The sequence below is a fragment of the Lissotriton vulgaris genome, chromosome 10 (assembly GCF_964263255.1).
Source record: "Lissotriton vulgaris chromosome 10, aLisVul1.2, whole genome shotgun sequence".
NCBI lineage: Eukaryota > Metazoa > Chordata > Amphibia > Caudata > Salamandridae > Lissotriton > Lissotriton vulgaris.
In genome coordinates this window covers 852,183,594-852,203,515 of record NC_141698.1, presented here as the reverse complement: position 1 = coordinate 852,203,515, position 19,922 = coordinate 852,183,594, and the positions used below count along the sequence as shown (strand labels likewise).

General features: G+C 44.3%; 1 protein-coding gene across 1 annotated transcript in view; it reads right to left on the bottom strand.

The window, feature by feature from the left end:
- Nucleotides 1-19,922, bottom strand: part of CFAP69 (cilia and flagella associated protein 69) — a 552,009-nt gene that overhangs the window by 70,971 nt on the left and 461,116 nt on the right. Inside the window, exon 21 of the mRNA XM_086941791.1 lies at nt 3,232-3,318. Coding sequence (XP_086797917.1) covers nt 3,232-3,318 — 87 coding nt within the window. The remainder of the gene's footprint in view (nt 1-3,231; nt 3,319-19,922) is intronic.

Sequence of the window (19,922 nt, the reverse complement as noted above, 5' to 3'; positions counted from 1 at the left end):
AACAGTATTGTAAAGTCTTGCACAGTAGATGCATAATTGCCTTGATCTCAATGTTTCTTCTGAGTCTTACGATTATATGCATTAGCCTAATGTTACACATTTTCTTTCCTCTTGATTCACTTGCACATGCTTCTTCTAATGACACTGTGGAGCACACTTTTAGTGACCTGCCCCCACATGAATTATCCTATCGTTTAGCCATGCGCAACAATACATTCATCCGTATGTTACATCATTCACATCAGACCAGCAATGCCACTAATTGCTGGGTATGTGGCCGACTCCCTCCCTATCAGAAATACAAGGGAGCTCTGCCCCTCTTTCCTTATCCGTTCTCACATAATGGTTCGTGTGGTGCATGGTTTACTTTCGTGTCTTCCCTAGTTAGTAAGTCCAAGGTTTCCCAAAGCAGTTGGATATGGGGGAACCTGAATACAGTCATGAATAAAATATGTTTCCCAGACCAAGAAGGTCTTCCCCAAAGGACAGGGACTGATCTAGAAAATGAAGTGTATGGATTAGGTAATTTTACGCTTAACCTCATGATCTTGAACGTGCAGTCTGAGACTAATTCGGATTTGCCGTCTATTACAGTTTTACCAGTAAGAGGTGAATTATGTGTCAGAAAGAATGGTTCAGTACATCTAGGACACAGTAATTGTAATACTGTTGTCGAATTCAGTGATAAAGGAAAGTCTACTTTCAAAGCTTCCCGCCATTCTTATTTCATATGTGGTCAGACAGCCTATGTACGTCTGCCTTTGGATTGGGATGGGACGTGCTATATTGCGTTCCTATTGCCACCTGTTTTTCTAGCCCCACCTGATTATCACAGAAATCCACATCTTGTACATGTAAGACATAGAAGGGAGATCAAGACTCCGATTGTCGACCAAACCGAAACTACATGGGAACAATATACAGATTTCAACAAAGGATTCTTTTTCTTTGTAGGTCCTGTCCAGAATAGTAAACTGATACGCAACTTAACTAGAACCTTGGAAGCAGTAGTGAACGAGACTGCATCTGCTTTAGGAAACCTGACCGAGGAACAGTCTGCTATGAGACTTGTTGTTCTTCAAAATCGCCTTGTCCTTGACGTCATCCTGGCCGATAGGGGCGGGGCTTGTAGAGTCATCGGATCCAGTTGTTGCGTGTTTATTCCAAATAACGCGTCATCCGTGTATAAGGCCATAACTCGGCTTCATGAAATAGCTCACCTGATACACCAGAATCCAGGCTCCTGGACTTGGTCCGGTTGGTTCTGGAGTGTAGTATCTGCCTGGGGATGGAAGTTGTTGTCATTCCTAGGAATAATATTGGTTATAGTATTCAGTTGTTGTCTCTGTCTGCAATGTGGGCCGGCGATTTGCGGCTTATGCGCCACAGCTTGTATTCCCCGTCCAAGTACACGTTCCCGTTCCCGAATCAAGAAAGATGAACAAATGATGCTTTATGAACAGATAGATGGTCTCATGAATATAGATATATCCTAAAGGGTGTAGTAGGGTCCAAGGAGGGAATGAGGAAATAGAAATTTTCAGGTAGCCAATATGTCCCCCACTCGCACCCTATCCATGCACCCATGTTCCATGTATGTCGTGTAACTTCTGTTCTGTACATGCTAGACAGACGCAAATACATTTGCGTCCATCCTTAACATGTTAGCTATCCAGTCATGCAAAGAAATCCCGTTAATTAGACTTCTAGGCATACGGTGCCAACGTCGTTACATGATGCACTTCTGAATTTCGCACACGTTTTTCTCCATGTTTCCTGGCCCAGTCGAACAAGGCCCTTAAACGAGGCTTCTTTGCCTCATCTCTCCTGTCTCCGAAGCTGTGTGCATCCCTGACCCTTGCCTTACTTCCTGCCAGCGCAGCGGTGCCCGGCTCGGCCTGGACTACCTGCCAAATTCATGTTTTGCCTACAGATATCTGCTCAGCCTCCCCGAAAACACATTCCAGTCTAGTGAAATAGGTAAACATATTCCCGGCTACAGAGCAAAGGGCCCGGCCTTCCTGTCCTCCTTGCAAGTGATTTACTGAACCCGTTACCATGGTAGGCCCTTGGCTCCGCACATTGCACCAAGACACGTATGCACGCACCAGCATTCAGTATTGTACGGCCTCTGCCCGAGAGACCTTTTACTTCAGACACTACATCCTCTAAACATGAGATACCAGATATGCTATAGGTACAGGTTGCCCTGACACTCCAGACACCAGTCTCCTCCACTAGTGCTAAAGTCAAAGCCCCCAGTTGCACGTCATGCTAGTTGCGCGCGCATCCAGGTTAAGGGTTTCTGCTGATCCTGCAATTTTCCCTATGCATCCACCCACATGTGACGTTTCTTGTTACGTTTCTCTGACATGTACAGTGCACGCCCATGTGTACGCCTTTTTACACGCCTCCTATTACGCACATGTGTTCTTATCTCTCTCTTTTCACCTGTTACGCCTACTGTATTGGATTCAATTGTGCTACTTTACTATATATAATGTGTAATGCTAATAAACGTTGAATGTCCCTTCCCGAACCTTAGTGGTGACGGAACATGATATCCATCCTCGAGGATCATTGTCCATTAAAACCCGTATGACTCAGATACCACGGACTCTGCCTCTCATTTTAATGAGCTGTCTTGTATTGATAATTATACGGTAAAAATGCATAGGTAAATTTATTTACCACACACCATACGGGGTGGGCATATACAATACTCTGTATGGAGGTGGGACGGTGGGGGGGGCACAAAGTGGGCGTGTGTGTTTGAAGTTTACTGTGTTTTCGATAAAGTCTTACATTTTGTCATTGGGTGTGAGCCACTGTAAGGAGAGGTATGTGGAATGTTATGGAGGTAGGTGCTGTGTATAAGCGTGGATACCAAGTGCTTACTCTGTGTAAATTAGGCTTTCTGGTGAAAAGTAAAGCATGTGGAAGATTGTTTTTCAGAGGTTCTGTACTTAAACTACAAACTTGAGATGGCCTATCTTTCTGTTGGGTCAATCACCAGGAGCTGGTTTCGGGTCACTGGAAGCAATGCCCAGCACGTACGCTAACGATGGCAGGTTTTCAACCCATATGTAGTAATGGACTGTTTTAAATGTCCCCAGATTGTTAACCTGCAAAGTAATGCTCATAAAGTGTATGTTAAATCGCAAAATCGAGGTATTCAAGAAGTATTCAAGCGATTAAATGTATGTACTCTGGTAAAGAAAAGAGTCTCACCTTTAAAACTTCAAAATTGGATGTTCTGGCTAAGAAATCCTCCCAAGATTTAACAGTCAATTCATTTTGTTTATGGTTAGCTTGCATCTGCAGGATGAAAGTGATATGTCTTATTGTCAGCTCAATAAAAGCCAAAAGTGAAAACAAAATGAAATAGGAAGCATACTAAACAATTACAATGCGAATTGAGATATTGAATGCAGTTTCAAATATGTGCATTGGTCCGTACCACAAGTACAATACCCCATTAATTGAAATCAGAACTTTAATTCAGTCAATCATCACAAATATCTTCCAATAAATGATTAATAAATTATTACTTAATTCTTTCATTGGCAGTTTCTCCATGTGCTCCATACCTAGATGGTTGACCATATTCACAATGATGTTGTTTAATCATGTTTTAGCTTCTTTGGTCCTCAACTAAGAGCACCCAGTAATTTCACATGGGTCTAGTAATGGGAACTATTGTGCCTGTCAGAATAATAATCATTTCGGGGCGGGGGAATTACCGGGATTTTAAAGGGCGTCATATAAAGAGAACTTTGTTTTGTAAAATAACCGGACACCAAGACACTGAACATTTCAAACTCTCACAGCATCAGAACTCTACAAACACACAAAAAATCAGGTCACTCACAGCATCACAACAGTCACATTATGCAGACATGTACAACATGAGGTAAATCACAGCACTGTCAACTCATAATATGCGGACTTTACAACAAATTAGTGCTTAATTGAAGCCTATGGCTGCAGGTGGGGCCCACTAGAACTCATTTGCTCATCAGACTTTTACATAGAGGAAGAGAGAGAAACACAAAAAGGGGGAAGATGGAGGTAGAGAAAAAGGTAAAACAAGAGGAAAAGAGAAAAACAAGTGAGTATAAGAACCCACAAGCGTGAGATAAAGGGGCAGGGAGTGCCTGGTGGTGTAGTTGAAGGAGGCATGTGGTGGAATCATGACTACGCAGCCCTGGCATTACGCATCCCAAACATTTAACAGCATCTTTTATAGCTGTCTGAGCAACATTTTGGGGCCGGCACTAATTATTTTACAAATTAAGCACTGATACTAGTCCATCTACAACATCAAATTCAGTGGGAGAAACAAAAAATTCTTAAACTCCAGTTTCAAACATCCCACCCCTTCACAAGTGTCATATTTGTAAGCACTTTTAAAACCTCTACTTGTAAGTTCTGACTCACTGTAATCTTTCACGACCTTTCAAAACGTCAACTTTGCAATAGGAAAGTTTACAAATAACTAAAAGTGTTGTATTCCACACCAAGCATGTCTCCTCCCAGTGTATTTAAGAAGTTATTCCAACATTGTTTTATATATATTGAAATGTGCCATTCTTTCTGTAAAATTAGTTTTCAGATGTGAAATTATTTTTTTAGCTGTTCCAGTTACATCAAATAACATTTTTGTAACGGCCACTTTAATATCACAGGGTCTGTAACAGAGCTGGTGCTTACATGTATTAGTAAAGATGGCACCCATGAAAGCACACAAGTCTCCCAATACGAGTTCAATTCTGCGCACTGGAATTTAGTTATTTCAAGTACTCGACATTTAACCGACTCCTAACTAAAAATCAAACAGCTAAAATGCGAGTCAATGGCATTCTGCCATACAAAGACAAACATGAATAGAGTACACACTCTCTCCCTTACTGTTGGCTTTGGTAATTGAGCCACTAAGGACTTGGATGAAAAAGGACACACTGGTTCAGGGCTTGGTTTGGGGCAACAGAACTGGGGACAAAGTGTCCTTACACACAAAAAATGCTCTACTGTTCATCTGACACCGTGGTAACTCAGGGAGAAGACTGATAACATTTTTTTAGGTCGAGCCTAAACAGCACTTGCGCTGTTCGCCAATCTGTTGTCTGTACCTTGTGGGGTCTGACTCCTCCCACACTTTGGATTGGCTTTTATGTGTGTAGTTTAAAGATCGTAACCTCCAAATGGCAGGTGCATGTCCCCCCTTTTCTGGCAAGTACACTCCCATGGAGTATCGCCTCGAGAGCGAGCAGGGATGCACACGCTGCATGTCACGGCAAGAGGGCTTTATTTTTTATTTTATTTTTTTACAGCCCTGCATAATATGCTTTTATTTTAGTTGTGTGGACGTGCCGCAGCACCAGGCCAGAAGTGCACTATAGATCGGGCTGACACAGGGGCAGGTCCCAGAGTCCGAGGAATCAGCACAGAACAAATCAGATACCCTATGTGTAACGTTGTTCAACATCCTGTGATTCTGGGCCAATCACGTAATCTCCCCGTGCCTAACAAAAAAAGAATGTGTTCTTGTGTAATGCAACTGGTTCTCATGTAAAGCCCTCTGATACCTTCGGGTCAAGTTCGCGCTAAATAAAACTCCGAAAAATAAAAAATAAAAAAATTGCAGTAACGAAACCACCCTCAATGGCATTCGTTTCGTTTTCACTAGCGCGCCTGTCATCAGATTTCAGATGTCTCACGATATCTAATATCCATACCCCGTTCACCATCGACTTCAAAGGGCGCTCTCACCCACTTCCCAAAGAAAAGTTTAGTTACTTCATTTGCAGCACGCTCAGAGCAGGCTGCTGGCTGTTTTGTACCTGCAAAAGCACGCGATTCTGGGCAAAAGAGCCCCACGCGCTTCTTATAACCAAGCACAAAACTTCACAGACCAGGCTGCAGCTGCCAAAAAAACATATCAGAAGTCGCTAAAGTCCATTCCCCCTATTCCTCCTTCTGTGAAGGCTGCAGGGTTATTATACCGCTACTTCTAATTCAGAATTAACATTGGCACTTGTGCTTCAATTGATTAAGTGTGATGTGAAGAAAAAAAACGCACAGTCTGCCAATATTGACCCGAATACATTGCCACCTTCTTTGCCATCACCTGGATAGCGTACCCTGTCTGCCCTCATGTCCAGTTTGGTTTACTGGTTTAAAGTGATTCCTTGCACGCATTATGTTTTAGATTTACCAGCTCACGGCTGATGGGCTCCTGCCAAAAAAAGGGTTTGTAAAGTGCTCCACTGCTCTCTGGAACTAGGCTCGTGGTAAATTAAATAACAGAATACAATGACTCTACATTTAATAATTTAGGAGTGAAAATGACCACATGGTATACAAAGTTATAACAAGTGTATCTTTGGAGATCAAATGGCAAACACAGTGGAAAAAGTTATCGAAATGTTTCGGTCATATTAGTGTAACTGAAAGAGAAGGCTCTCACAGCTCAATAACATCAACTGCATTGCAATTAATTTAAATCTGAAAGAAGAGGATGTGACCTGAATGTCAGAAGAAGAGAATTTAAAGTCTGACTAACTGGGTAGGTAAACGTGACCAAGTCCTTTTACTAAACCTGTCTACAGTGTCTGTCACTACCGACCAACAGCAGGCCTTGTTGAATGTCAAATATAATGTCTGCAATGGTGGCATTGGTTCAAGGCTTTCCTCTAAGAGCCTTTGACATTTCTAGTGTAGTTTTGCATCAACATATCCGTGTTTGAAATAATGCACTGCCATTTGCACCAACACATGAACAGACCAATGGCAAGATCTCACGTTTGCACTGGTCAGACAGTGCAAATGCCATTTTGTCCCTTGCCACAAAGTGCAAACCTACACGTTAAATTACATCAGCAGTGGTGCAATCAAGATCATCCAGCCCCCTAAACTTTAAGGGCTAGGGTTGCTGCCAGTCTTGTAGAAAATCCCTCTTAAAATATATTTTGAATTTCTATGATAAAAAATTGCTGACGGCAAAATCCTCTTGTTTCCTCCACGTGGTAGCAGTGACGCAAGACTGTTTCATGTCAACAGGACACAATGTTTACAGCCCTGGGATAACTTGTCACAACTCATTGCAGGCTAATCCAATTAGTTCCAAAGACTGCAACTCTGAGTGCATCAGGTTCTTAAATGCAACCCCAGCACTGAATGCATGGTGCTGTATCAACATGGGGCAATTTGGCAACTCCACCCAGTGGCGTGGTCAGCATTTTCATCACGTCTCCGCATGCCTTTGATGGGGCTGAAGCTATTAAGACTCGTGAGCGCTCTCCAGGAACGTCACTGGTCTTGTGGATGATTGCCAAGAAGTCCGCCTGAATGCTGCACAGAGGTGTGCAAAGTTCAAATATGATAATGGAGTATAAGTGCGAGGAGCGAAGCAAAGGAACTGAGCCAGACGGAGAGAAACCACTGTTTACGAGGTGATGTGTGGCGTGCTGGTGAAACCCCATTGTCACCAGAGTCTAATAGCTATAGTGCCATTTTAAAAAAACATTACGCATGTGGCCCTGGGAGCGCCCTTGCAAGCTGATGGGAAAATCTTTATTACTTTTGGCAATGTTTGTGTCCCCTGACCCTGCTTGCTACCCTACACACACTACTGTGACTGGCACCGGTTGCATGTTTCCTCACCATCGCCAGCACTCTAATCTTAATTCACTGCTGCTCACTGTAAAAAAAATGTTAAAAAGTCATTTTTAGGTTTTGCCTGGCCGTAGCACTGCGAAGCAGTGCTCGCCCAGGCGAAATCTTATGATCCTACAGCAGAGGTCTTCAAACTTTTGGATGCCGAGACCCCTGTCAACATTTTCAAGCGTAAGGACCCCCTCCTGACAAAAATTTCTAAACCCTGTGTGGGTGAGAAGAGCACCCAAGTGACTGCACGGTGAGCGATGCAACAGTGTGAGAGTAGGGTAAAAGGAGTGACTGCCGGGTGAGTGAGGTGACCATACGAATTTGGGTTCGGCTGGAAGTGCAGAGTGGGACGAATTAATGCATGGTTAGTGATGGCCTTGTTTGAGTGAGCTACAGATTGAGCAGTGAGGGGGGACAGGTGAGTGAAGTGTCACATGAGTGCAGGGTGAGTAGTGTGCTCATGTGACTGCAGGGTGAGGTAAAGGGTGAACAGTGCAAGCGCATTGTTAGTGCAGAGTGATCACAGTGAGTGCAGGGTGAGCCAGTGAATGTTGTGAGTGCATGGTGATCAGTGTGAGTGCATTGTGATCACTGTGAGTGCAGGGTGAGCGGGTGAATGGTGTGAGTGCATGGTGATCAGTATGAGTGCATTGTGATCACTGTTAGTGCATTTTGATCACTGTGAGTGCAGGGTGAGCATGTGATCGGTGTGAGTGCATGGTGATCAGTGGGAGTGCATGGTGATTAGTGTGAGTGCATTGTGATTGCTGTGAGTGCATGGTGATCAGTGTGAGTGCATTGTGATCAGTGTGAGTGCATTGTGATCACTGTGAGTGCAGGGTGAGCGTGTGATCGGTGTGAGTGCATTGTGATCAGTGTGAGTGCATTGTGATCACTGTGACTGCAGGGTGAGCGAGTGATCGGTGTGAGAGCATGGTGATCAGTGGGAGTGCATGGTGATCAGTGTGAGTGCATTGTGATTGCTGTGAGTGCATGGTGATCAGTGTGAGTGCATTGTGATCAGTGTGAGTGCATTGTGATCGCTGTGAGTGCAGGATGAGAGTGAAAGTGAAGGCAAGAATGAGGAGTGAGTTGTCTGAATGCAGGGCGTATTCCCAGAAACTTGAAGCGTAGGATTTCAGATATCAGTTAAACTATGTCTATAATGGCATGAATCAGGGATCGAGGGTGGAGGAAATAAATAATGTGCTGATACAGCTCATTATTTTGATGGCCCAGAAATAAGCAGTCACCTAAAGCTGTATTTTTAGCACTTATCTGTGAATACTTAGAACAGCAAATATAAATAGAAAGCACTTTTATTTGTGTTCTAGGGCTACCTCAATGATCCATGACTGATAATTAAAGAGAACAAAGACAGAAAAGTCACATAGCTAATTAATACATACTTTTTTATTTATAACTCTATTTAGTGTCAAGAGCAGGTCTCTGCAGGCTCTTTAAACAACACATGGCAGGAATTTTTCTTTTGGCTACCCAACTTTATATTTCTTTTCATTAAATGCATTCTCACACTACAGCAGTAAGTGTGAAAATACAAATGTAAGGAATAGGCAGAGTGGGGGACCAGGGGGTACTGGAACCATTAAAAAAACTAATCCTAGGTAACCAGTTAACAAGGCATGTAAATATGCAAATGGTCTTTAAAGACCTGTGAAAAGCTGGCTGGAGATAAGACTCCAGACACCTCCCAGCCGAGCCCCCAGCAGCGTGAGCTGCACTGCAGCAGCCCGGGCTGAGAGACACTACGGGGAAGGAGGGGGCTGAAGCTATGGGCCTTGGCATAAGTGTGAAGGGAATGCGCGACCCCCTTCCTATCACTTCATGGCCCCCCTGGGGGTCGCGCCCCACAGTTTGAAGACCCCTGTCCTACAGTATGGGGCTTTGTCCCGCCTCTGTCTTCCATTGGCTAGCTCCATAAATGGAGACTAGCCATTGGAAGACATTGGTTGTCAATCACTCTTTCTCTGTCCCGACGCAATTCGGGGGGGTTTCCGGGTCTTTTTTTAAGTCCCGCCCCTTTTTTCGTCATGCCGCATGCTCCCGCCCCCCCCCTCCTGCTGTCCGTGACTCCGTAGATGTTTTATGTTTGAGCAGCTCGTTTTTTTAATCTTCCACTTTGCATATTTAAAATGTTAGCATGTATACACCTGCTACCCAAACAACCCTACACCCAAACTCGCCGATCACCGAAAAGCTATTCAACTGGAAAACATATTGGTTGGTTTTACCAATACGTGTTTTCTAAAAAACATCACCGGTCACGTCTTGCTGCCTAAATTCCTCTTCTACTCCCATGTGTCTTCTCCCTTCAGCTACAGCGATCAAATGACAGTCCTCTTTCGATGTCTATGTCGCCCCCCCAAGGTTACCAGCTTGACATCACAATGTTGCCACAGCTGACGTTCCCTCTGTCGGTATGGCAACCACGTGACGTAGCTTTGAGTGACAGCTCTGGAACCGGTGTCTCCCTATCGGGAGTCAGTCAGTCTGCGTTCTGGAGCGGCTGGTACGCATTCCCTCCTCTTTTTCACGCTATGGCCGGAGAGTGGTGCCCAGACGCGGCTCCAGTTAGGTGCGCGCTCTCTCAGCGACTTCATCGAGCTCGCCACGTTTCGCTGGCTCCGCGGTGGCGGTTGCTAGACCCGAGCGCAGCAGCCAATCAGGTAAGCCGACCGGGGAGAGGTGCGAGGAGGAGTGCGCATGTGCGCTCGAACCGGCATTCTGCGGGTCACCACAGTTCGGGATCGGGAAGGGCGTTTGATATATAAAAGCCTTCGTTTTTTATTAGAAGTGGAAAACTCTTAAGATTTCATCCAAAATGCCAGCACTGTGCTTACCCAAGCAAATGATTAAACACCTATTTACTAATGGATTTAACAAGATGGGCAAAAGTAGATTTGCCCATGTAATGTTTTGAACATGATCTCGCTACATCTCCCAAACCTGTGCTCCTTCCTAAGAATCTGGGGCCAACTTGAGAAGGTCAGGATGTTAAATCTAGTTTTTTTTTTATTTCCTTACCGGCCAACCTCACGGCTCCCATTGGCAGTTTGGCCCCTCCCAGGAAGTTCAAAAAAGTAAAAGAAAAAAAAAGGCTGAAAGTAAAGAGGGAGGAGGGAAAAGTGTAGTTTTTAGGCCTAAAGCTCTTTTAGGGGTGAAGGGAGAATCATTATGAAGTTCACGCTTCTCCCTTTGCCTCCCCCCCCCCCTTCGAAATTATTACCCTCTTTCTAGCCCTGTGAAGTTGGCGGAGGCAAGAGGAGCCTGGAAAGGGACAGACGGGGGCGCCCCTACCCCCACCATGACGGTCTGTGTCTCTCATTTTACTTTCTCTTGTAAGAGCACCACTCTCCCAAAGCCAGGTAAACCAATCAAAAACTCCCCGTGGCCTACCTGCCCCATCCGGACTGCCCCCTCCAGGATCAGGTACAGTATACTGCACTCACTTGGTCTCCAGCTTTACCCTGAGCCGCCCAGCCGATCCTCTCTCTGCCTCTACTTCAGAGCTCCCAAGTTTATTTACGACCCTTTTTTTCTTTACCCGTTTCAAAAAGCACACTTCTCAATGTTGTGTTTTAGCTATGCAATTATGTTTAAATCCGGGGTCTTCAACCTGTTTGTGATAAGAGATAGTTATGTGAGAAGGAAATCATCAGTTTTCAAATAGTGACCACATCAGACTAGATTACATTGGTAGCCACCATATAAAAATCACTAGCAATGATCACACCAGTGAGTCGAGCAGGGTTGCCAGCAGTAACGTTAAAAAATATTTTGTCCATTTGTAAAGTTACTATATGGGCAACACATAACAACCATAGCTGCATTGCTCTGGCACAAACCTAATAGTTATGAGTCTCCCAAGTGCCATCATGTATCACTTTTAAATATATTTTGGAAATGTTGCAATTTTTCTTCAACCATTATCTTATGAGTTCTGAAAATACACATATTTGCCCTTCCAAATCACCACTTCTAAGTTTGGTATACATATTATTTCAACTAAGTAACAGCTTCTATTTTAGTAGGGTAGGCTGCACGCAGAATATCTACTAACAGGCTGCGGGAGAGCTTCCAGTAGCTAGCGAGTTACTCGTTGGAGAAGCCTAGATTAAAATATTAATCTAGCTTTCTACTGAGTCAGCTCTATGCTGTCTCTTTTCATCAACAGTGGATAGATACATTGCCCGTTAGAAAGACGGACTATTGCGATGTTTCCTCATTTAGTGTTTCTTGCCCCCTTTCTCTCAGTACTCACTGACTCTTGCCCGCCCCATCCCTTAATCATTTGCATCTCACATTCTTTTTTTCTCATATAACCTGCCTTTCCTTACATTCTGTTCAAATAACTTGTTCTCCTCCTACAACCTCCTGGCATTCCTTTTAACCCCCTCGTTTTCTCCTCTTCCTTTCCTACATATCACTTTTTTCCTCCCTATCCCATGTAGTATGTATTATTTCACCCCTCCTCTTCTATTGTAAATGTAGTAGTATTTGTATAGCGCCCGAAACGACCCCTGAAGGGGTATCTCAGGCGCTTGTAAGCATACCGCTGTGGAACCCTTCCTGGCTTTTCCCTGTGAAGTGCCCACTCCTGGGCACCCCCAAGGTGAAACCAGGCATCCTAGCGTTGTTGGGGCCGTTGTGGAGATTAAGCAAGCTATTGCCCAGAGTTGCAGAGTGGGGCCCATGATTAGAATAGGCACAGAGGCGAGAATTATCAGGTCCGCGGAAATTGAGCCCAAGACCCGCCGAGGCGGGAATTGAACCCTGGTCCCGGGCTAGACCTCTGCATTAGGGTCTTCCACTCTAACCATTGAGCCACACGTCTCAATTCGTATACCTTCTATAATCTACAGGCATTTATATAGGGGCTAACTGAACTAGATCGCTTCTTGGTGCTTGTATGATCTGTTCAGGTGCTCCAGTGACAGGTGAATAGATGGTTGGGTTTTGTGGCTTACCGTTTGCAATATTGAAGTTGCTGTGCTTTATATCTAGGGCCACTGCGTTAGACTTGGCTAAATTGTGCAGCTAGGAAAAACAAGTTATGATGCACATCTTTCCATCAAAATCAGCTCTACGGAACAGTGTAGTACATGTAATATTGGATATATAAACTACTCACTAGAATGTACATTAGCATTGAGCACATGTGACCTCAAGACATTTCTGAGTCTTTTGAAGACAGAGCCCTGGTTGGAATCACATCATCTTTGGGTATACTGTCTGCAATGTGATTAAGAATTTGTATTTGCTGGTTTTGAAAAACAATCAAGGCAGACAATAGTACTGCCTGCCCTGTTTGAATTGCATTTAACATTTTACAGTTTTTGTTTATTTCTGAAAATAAAAGCCAGTACATTAAGTAGGGGTGCTCGCACATGTGGTCAACATATTCACCTCTTAGACTGGCTAATTATTAGTAGGTTAAAGGTGACACATTCACATTTGTAAAGTGACTGGCGTGGCATTGTTTTACTAACTTTTGATTTGCTGGAGCTAGAAACGTTTTTGTCAAGATGTGGCAAGTATGCAACTGAAATATGTGGCAAGTTCATGTTTGTGTAGTCAGGACATAATGTTTCTACTTCTGAGGTTTCATTTAGCTATTTAAGGTATTCTGGAAGTTGTGTTCGTTTGAGTGACAGGCCGGATACCAATGGTTTGTTCAGAATAGCCAAGCACTGGAAACATGGCTGTGCTTGCTTTCCTGCCCCCTGGCTGTGCTTGCTTCCCTGCCCCCTGGCTGTGCTTGCTTCCCTGCCCCCTGGCTGTTCCTGCTTCCCTGCCCGTGCTTGCTTCCTTGCTCCCTGGCTGTGCTTGCTTCCCCGTCCCCTGGCTGTGCTTGCTCCCCCGCCCCCTGGTTCCCCTTCCCCTGGCTGTGCTTGCTCCCCTGCAACCTGGCTGTGCTTGCTTCCCTGCCACCTGGCTGTGCTTGCTTCCCTGCCCCCTCGCTGTGCTTGCTTCCCTGCATCCTCGCTGTGCTTGCTTCCCTGCCCCCTCGCTGTGCTTGCTTCCCTCCCCCCTGGCTGTGCTTGCTCCCCCGCCCCCTGGTTCCCCTTCCCCTGGCTGTGCTTGCTCCCCTGCAACCCGGCTGTGCTTGCTTCCCTGCCACCTGGCTGTGCTTGCTTCCCTGCCCCCTCGCTGTGCTTGCTTCCCTGCCCCCTCGCTGTGCTTGCTTCCCTGCCCCCTCGCTGTGCTTGCTTCCCTGCCCCCTCGCAGTGCTTGCTTCCCTGCCCCCTTGCTGTGCTTGCTTCCCTGCCCCCTCGCTGTACTTGCTTCCCTGCCCCCTCGCTGTGCTTGCTTCCCTGCCCCCTCGCTGTGCTTGCTTCCCTGCCCCCTCGCTGTGCTTGCTCTCCTGAGTGTGTGTGTGGCTCTGGGTGGGTGTGTGTGGCTCTGGGTGGGTGTGTGTGGCTCTAGGTGGGTGTGTGTGGCTCTGGGTGTGTGTGTGGCTCTGTGTGTGTGTGTGGCTCTGTGTGTGTGTGTGGCTCTGGGTGTGTGTGGCTCTGGGTGTGTGTGGCTCTGGGTGTGTGTGTGTGTGTGTGTGTGGCTCTGTGTGTGTGTGTGTGGCTGGCTCTGGGTGTGTGTGGCTGGCTCTGGGTGTGTGTGTGTGGCTCTGGGTGTGTGTGTGTGGTAGTAATTGCTGTCTGCTGAGCTCGTCCGTAGGGTACAGTAGGTCTCACATTTGCGAGAGATTAAGCTAATGGCAATGTAAATGACAATGCTATTTATTTATCTGTTTTCAAAACCAACACATAAATACAAATGTTGTCATTTATAATGCCAATAGCTCTAACTTTTCCAAAGACGAAACCGTTGCATTGTAAATGCTTGTTTTAAATGGAAGTATAACATTTTCCGCAAACACACTGTAAAATCGCTCTCTATATCTAGATTTTCTCATGAAAAACTAAATTTCTCATGTTATGCTCACGGTGCATGTGAATTCCCGTAACACAAATAATTTCTCTGTTGCACAGCAGTATCGCAGTCCAACAGTCTATTCTTTTTGTCGTGATTTGTGACTTCAGGACACAAGGCTAATGGCCTTCTTGGACTGATTTGAAACTCCCAGTTCTGTGTTGCAAATGGGTGGGGGAGGGGTGCATTTTCTCATTTCTACTCCATTTCACTAATCCCCCAGTTTTGCTAGCTTCAGAAGAAACTGTAAATATTATACTCCCATGAGTAACATGATACCGCAGGTCTTTAACTCTTTATGTTAAACATTACAATTTTTTTATTTTTAATAGAAGAAAAGCTTATTGCAACCCTAAAGGGAGAGCTACTATGTCTTTCAACTTTTACTATAAGCAATCTCAGGACTGCACTTGTCCTATGTTCTGAAAGGTGTTGTGACACGTTTGACTCCTATGTTCTTTTTTGGTGCATTGTGACTTAAGAGTGATGCCTTCCTGCACCCATCTGGGTGTCTGTGTCCAGTTGACTTATTTTCCTTGTGAATGCAATAGTACCTCTTCATTTCCTCCAGGACTCTTCTGCCAGTTCTCCTAGTTGCACGAGTTTGTGCGGCAGAAGTTATATAGCTGCATTTCTGCTGCCAGTTTACTGGCCTGTACTTAACATTGCTCACACGTTTCAGCAGTATCTGAGTGCTGAAGCTTTGTCTTTGTTCCCAGTGGTAATTCCTCATTCTTAGTCCTCTAGACAGTGCTGCAGCTGCTTCTCTGGTCCCAGTGGTAATTCCCTATTATTAGTCCTCTAGACAGTGCTACAGCTGCTTCTCTGGTCCCAGTGCTAATTCCTCATTCTTAGCCTTCTAGACAGTGCTACAGCTGCTTCTCTGGTGTCAGTGGTAGTTCCTCATTCTGAAGCCTCTAGACAGTGCTGCAACTGCTTCTCTGACTCCGTCGTTAATTCCTCATTCTAATAAGATCTCCAGACAGTGCAGCAGCTGTGTCTCTGTTCATACATCCACTGCACTCCAAACCAAAAGACATAGGCAAAAGACATTATCTTTACAACGCCAATAGCTCTGACTCTAAAACATGTAAGACCTATTGGATTGCAAATGCTTGTGTTACCTATGAGGAGGCATGTGGTCAACCGATCAAATGGGACAAATCCACTTTACTCCCTATCCAGGACGAAAGCAGGTAACAGCATGGCAATCTAAACCCAGGGTCCTGCTCATTGCTCCAAATACTTGGGTCTTTAGATCACGTTTCATCCCTTATTATTCTGGGTGCTCAGCATCACATCTCAGACTGCAAAATTATGGAAAGACTTCCAAAGATGGACTGCTTTGGCGATCAGTTTGATGGGCAGACTAGATCTATTCAAGATTACAGAATTACATAGACTGCTTCTGTATTTCTAAAAAGAATCCTCCATGGTGATCTCATAATAGCTCTCCAGTGACCTCCGAGATATCACCCGAACCTTCATTTGGGAAAACAAACTTTGCAGACTGGCATTTGATAAAAGCACCCAATTGGTTTACAATGGAGAATTGGCCATGGCAGACATCTGCATGTACAACCTGGTGGCCGACGTAACAGACACTGGCTATTCAGAGACAAGGGAACCTGCATTCTGACTTGGGCTAGCTCTCTTTAATGAATACGACCTCCTAAGCCTATTGTATCACTGACTGACTTTACCTATTAACAAAACAGCATTAAATTGATGGCACACAACATTAAAACACATTAATTAGACCGGTAGGCTAACTCAGAAAACCCAGCCTGAAATAAAGACACTACCTATCTTTAAATCATTGAAATTAATAGGAATCTCTAAATTCAGTGATATGTGGGAATCTACCCAAATTAAATCTTTTGCACAACACAGTAACCAATAAGACTCACACAAATCTCATTCCTATTGTTATTTATAGCTCAGACATGCATTAGTTACATTATATTGACTTGACTAAACATCCGGATTACAGCTTCTTTGATGACAAATTACCCATAGAAAGACTGGAACAGTGAGGATTTTCTCAAATATATCACCACCTTATAATGAACACCTCTTGCCATTTCAACCATCTACCACTAAAAGGTAAACCAGATGTATGACAATGAGATGTGGAATGGGCATAAGAAAAAACGGCGCAGTGAGAACTGACGATACTAGCCAAACTATGCTTGATATCACTCACATATTTTAATTTACGTTACGCCCCACAAAGACTCTGGAGCATGGACAAGCTCCCTGCACCAAAATGCGGCAGATGTGAGGAGATAGGAAGCTGTTTCATTCACTTATTCTGGGAATACCATATAATTCATAAATATTAAGGAAAAGTGACACACACTTTAGAAAAATGAATCCAGAGAGGAACAGAAATATCCCCCAAATCAATTCTACGAGGAATAATGGACAATGTAGACACTGCCGACCTACCGAGAAGTTGATAGGACTGGAAATCCAAATAGCTAAAAGGGACATTGCCAAATATTGGAGATCTAGAAAAAGCCCTCAATATCAGAATGGATGAGGGCCCATGGGTAAACCACTTCAATACCCCTTCTACATAAAGATATCCGCTTTAGCCCAATGTCACACTCCATAAACAGCCAGCACTACTGCTTAATTACCTTAACACATTACATATGATAAAGTCACAATCCATCCATTTAGAAGTTTTGTTTTTCCATCCTCAAATGACACATCATTAAGACACCAACAGCCATATTAATGTATTTTATCAATGATTGTGATCTGTTGTGTATATTGTGTTTATTCAAAGAAAAAAGCTAATAAAGTTTATATTTTGTAAACAATGTCGTTCTATTCCCAATTGTCATTCTATTCTCAATATCAGCAGATTTTCTCTCCAGTGCAGTGAATTATCCTGGAAGTCAAGTTCACAAATTTATTAATTCGGAGTCCGTTAGGGCCTGGCATCATTAGGATACCTACTTTATCACTTTATGGATAAACTTAATTGAATTGTTGCTACATGCATATGTTAGAAATGGGGGTCTCTAGTTAGCAATGGTTTGCACCGTTGTCCAAGTAGGGAACCTTCTTCCTAGTCATGGCAAGGGGGGTAAACTTCTAAAATAACCCCTGCACACCCCCTTGGTAGCTTGGCACAAGCAGACAGGCTTATCTCAGAGACAGTGTGTAAAGAACAAGTTATTTACCTTCGGTAACGCTTTTTCTGGTGGATAAAGTATCTGCCTGTGGATTCCTCACCTTATGATTATCATAAGGTGAGGAATCCACAAGGTGAGGAATCCACAGGCAGATGTTTCCATCAGAAGGAAAGCATATACGATAGTCCTGTAATAAATCCTAAAGGTCTTGTACCAAAGCAACAGGAAGGTGGACCATAGGTTCAGTAACTGATTCCACATATTGAATTTTTGCATGAGGAGGGTGATATTCTTGTCGATAATATCGCTCATATTCGTCTTCATCTTCATCTTCCTCTTCCTCTTGATATTTGACATGCAATTGGGAAGGACTATCAGCAGGCCCAAACATCTTATCATCATCAGATTCCTCCAAGAATGTTGAAGAAGGTAAAGGTGATACAATTGCTGGATTCTGCAAAATTTGCCTCGTTACAGGTGTCGTCGACAAGAACGTTGTTGATGGATATACCGGCGTAAGCTCTAAGGTAGATGGACGCCTACCACCAGGCGTGGGATATAGTGTCGTGAGCTACATCGACGGTAACGGCGTCTGCGTCGTTGACGAGGACATGATAGGAATGACTGCCAACCACAAACCAACCTAACGACGTGCTTGGAGGAGGTTAAGAGCTGGATGACAATGTCCTGCCTGAAACTCAACGATGATAAAACGGAGCTCATGCTCCTAGGCCCTGCAGCCCCCACCACCTTGGAGCTGTTATGGCCTCCGAGCATGGGTGCTCCCCCCACTCCCAGAGATAACATAAAAAGTCTGGGAGTGTGGCTGGACAAATCGTTGACTTTTAATACCCAGGCAACCAAGGTATCGGCAGTCTGCTTTGGCCTCCTTAGGACGATCAAAAAAATCCTTCCTCTTCTCCCTTTTGAGGCCAAGCAGATAGTGATTCAAGGCTTAATTCAATCTCGCCTGGACTTCAGCAACTCCCTGTACCTCGGGGCCCCGGAGTACAGTCTGCAAAAACTACAGCGGACACAAAACTGTGCAGCCCGCACATTGCTGGGACTCCCACGTAGAGTCTCGATTAGGCCTGGCCTAAGGACCCTACATTGGCTCCCTATTAGGGATAGAATTAAGTTTAAGACACTGTGTATTGCTCACCAAGCCTTTTGGAAAACTGGTCCAGAGATCAATCACGCCCTGATTCTATCCTATCAGCCTAATAAATCACTCCGCTCATCAAATGCCTTTTTGGCTAAAGTCCCTAGGATCTATAGAGCTAGATCAGGAGGCCGTTCTTTTGCCTATAACGCTTCCAGTTTATGGAATACTCTTCCATGTCATCTGAGAAGCAATTCCAATCTGGCGAGTTTTCGTAAACAGCTCAAGACCTTTCTGTTTAACTAACTCTGACCCTCCCTGGAAGACACTGTTCTAGTCCTAGCGCCTGGATGCCTCAGGGCAACTGTAGCGCTCAATAAAAACGCTTTTCATTTCATTTCATTTCATTTCATTTCATTTCAGGTAGCAATCGTCGTCACTGGAAATGTCGTTGACGGGACCATCGTCTAGTCCGTCGTCAATGATGTCGATTATTTCGACGATGAGGAAGTAGAAACTTACTTAGAAGATGGTGTTTGCATCGACGGTGATCCAGAAGTTAATTCCGTTGATGGTACAAGCTTATTTGAGACAAAAATGTTTATGGATTAGATAGAAGAATATTTTTCTTTCTTATGGCTTTTTTCCTCAGTAGGAAATGGAAGCTTTCCTTCTTGTGAGGTGCCTTCCTCTTCATGACGAGACCTTTTTGAAGTTTTGTTCTTTGAAACTTCAGGAGATTCAAGAGATCTCTCTCTCCTTTTGGGTGCTTCCTTAGAAGCCAGTCAGGTGGAGCTCTCCTCATCCTCAGAGAAAACGTCAGATTTTGATTTAAGTTTCTGTAACCAAATCAATATCCTTGAGGGTTTTTGTAGAGAAGGTTCTACAGATATTGCAGTCTTTTACCTTATGTTGAGGGTAAAGGCAGTAGATGCAGCTCTTATGTGGATCCTCAGCATGCAGCCTCTTCTTTCCACATGATCCACAGAACCTAAAGAGTCCTTTCTTTTAAGATTCCAACATATTTGATGAGAAAAGTGCTAGAAAGCTGGATA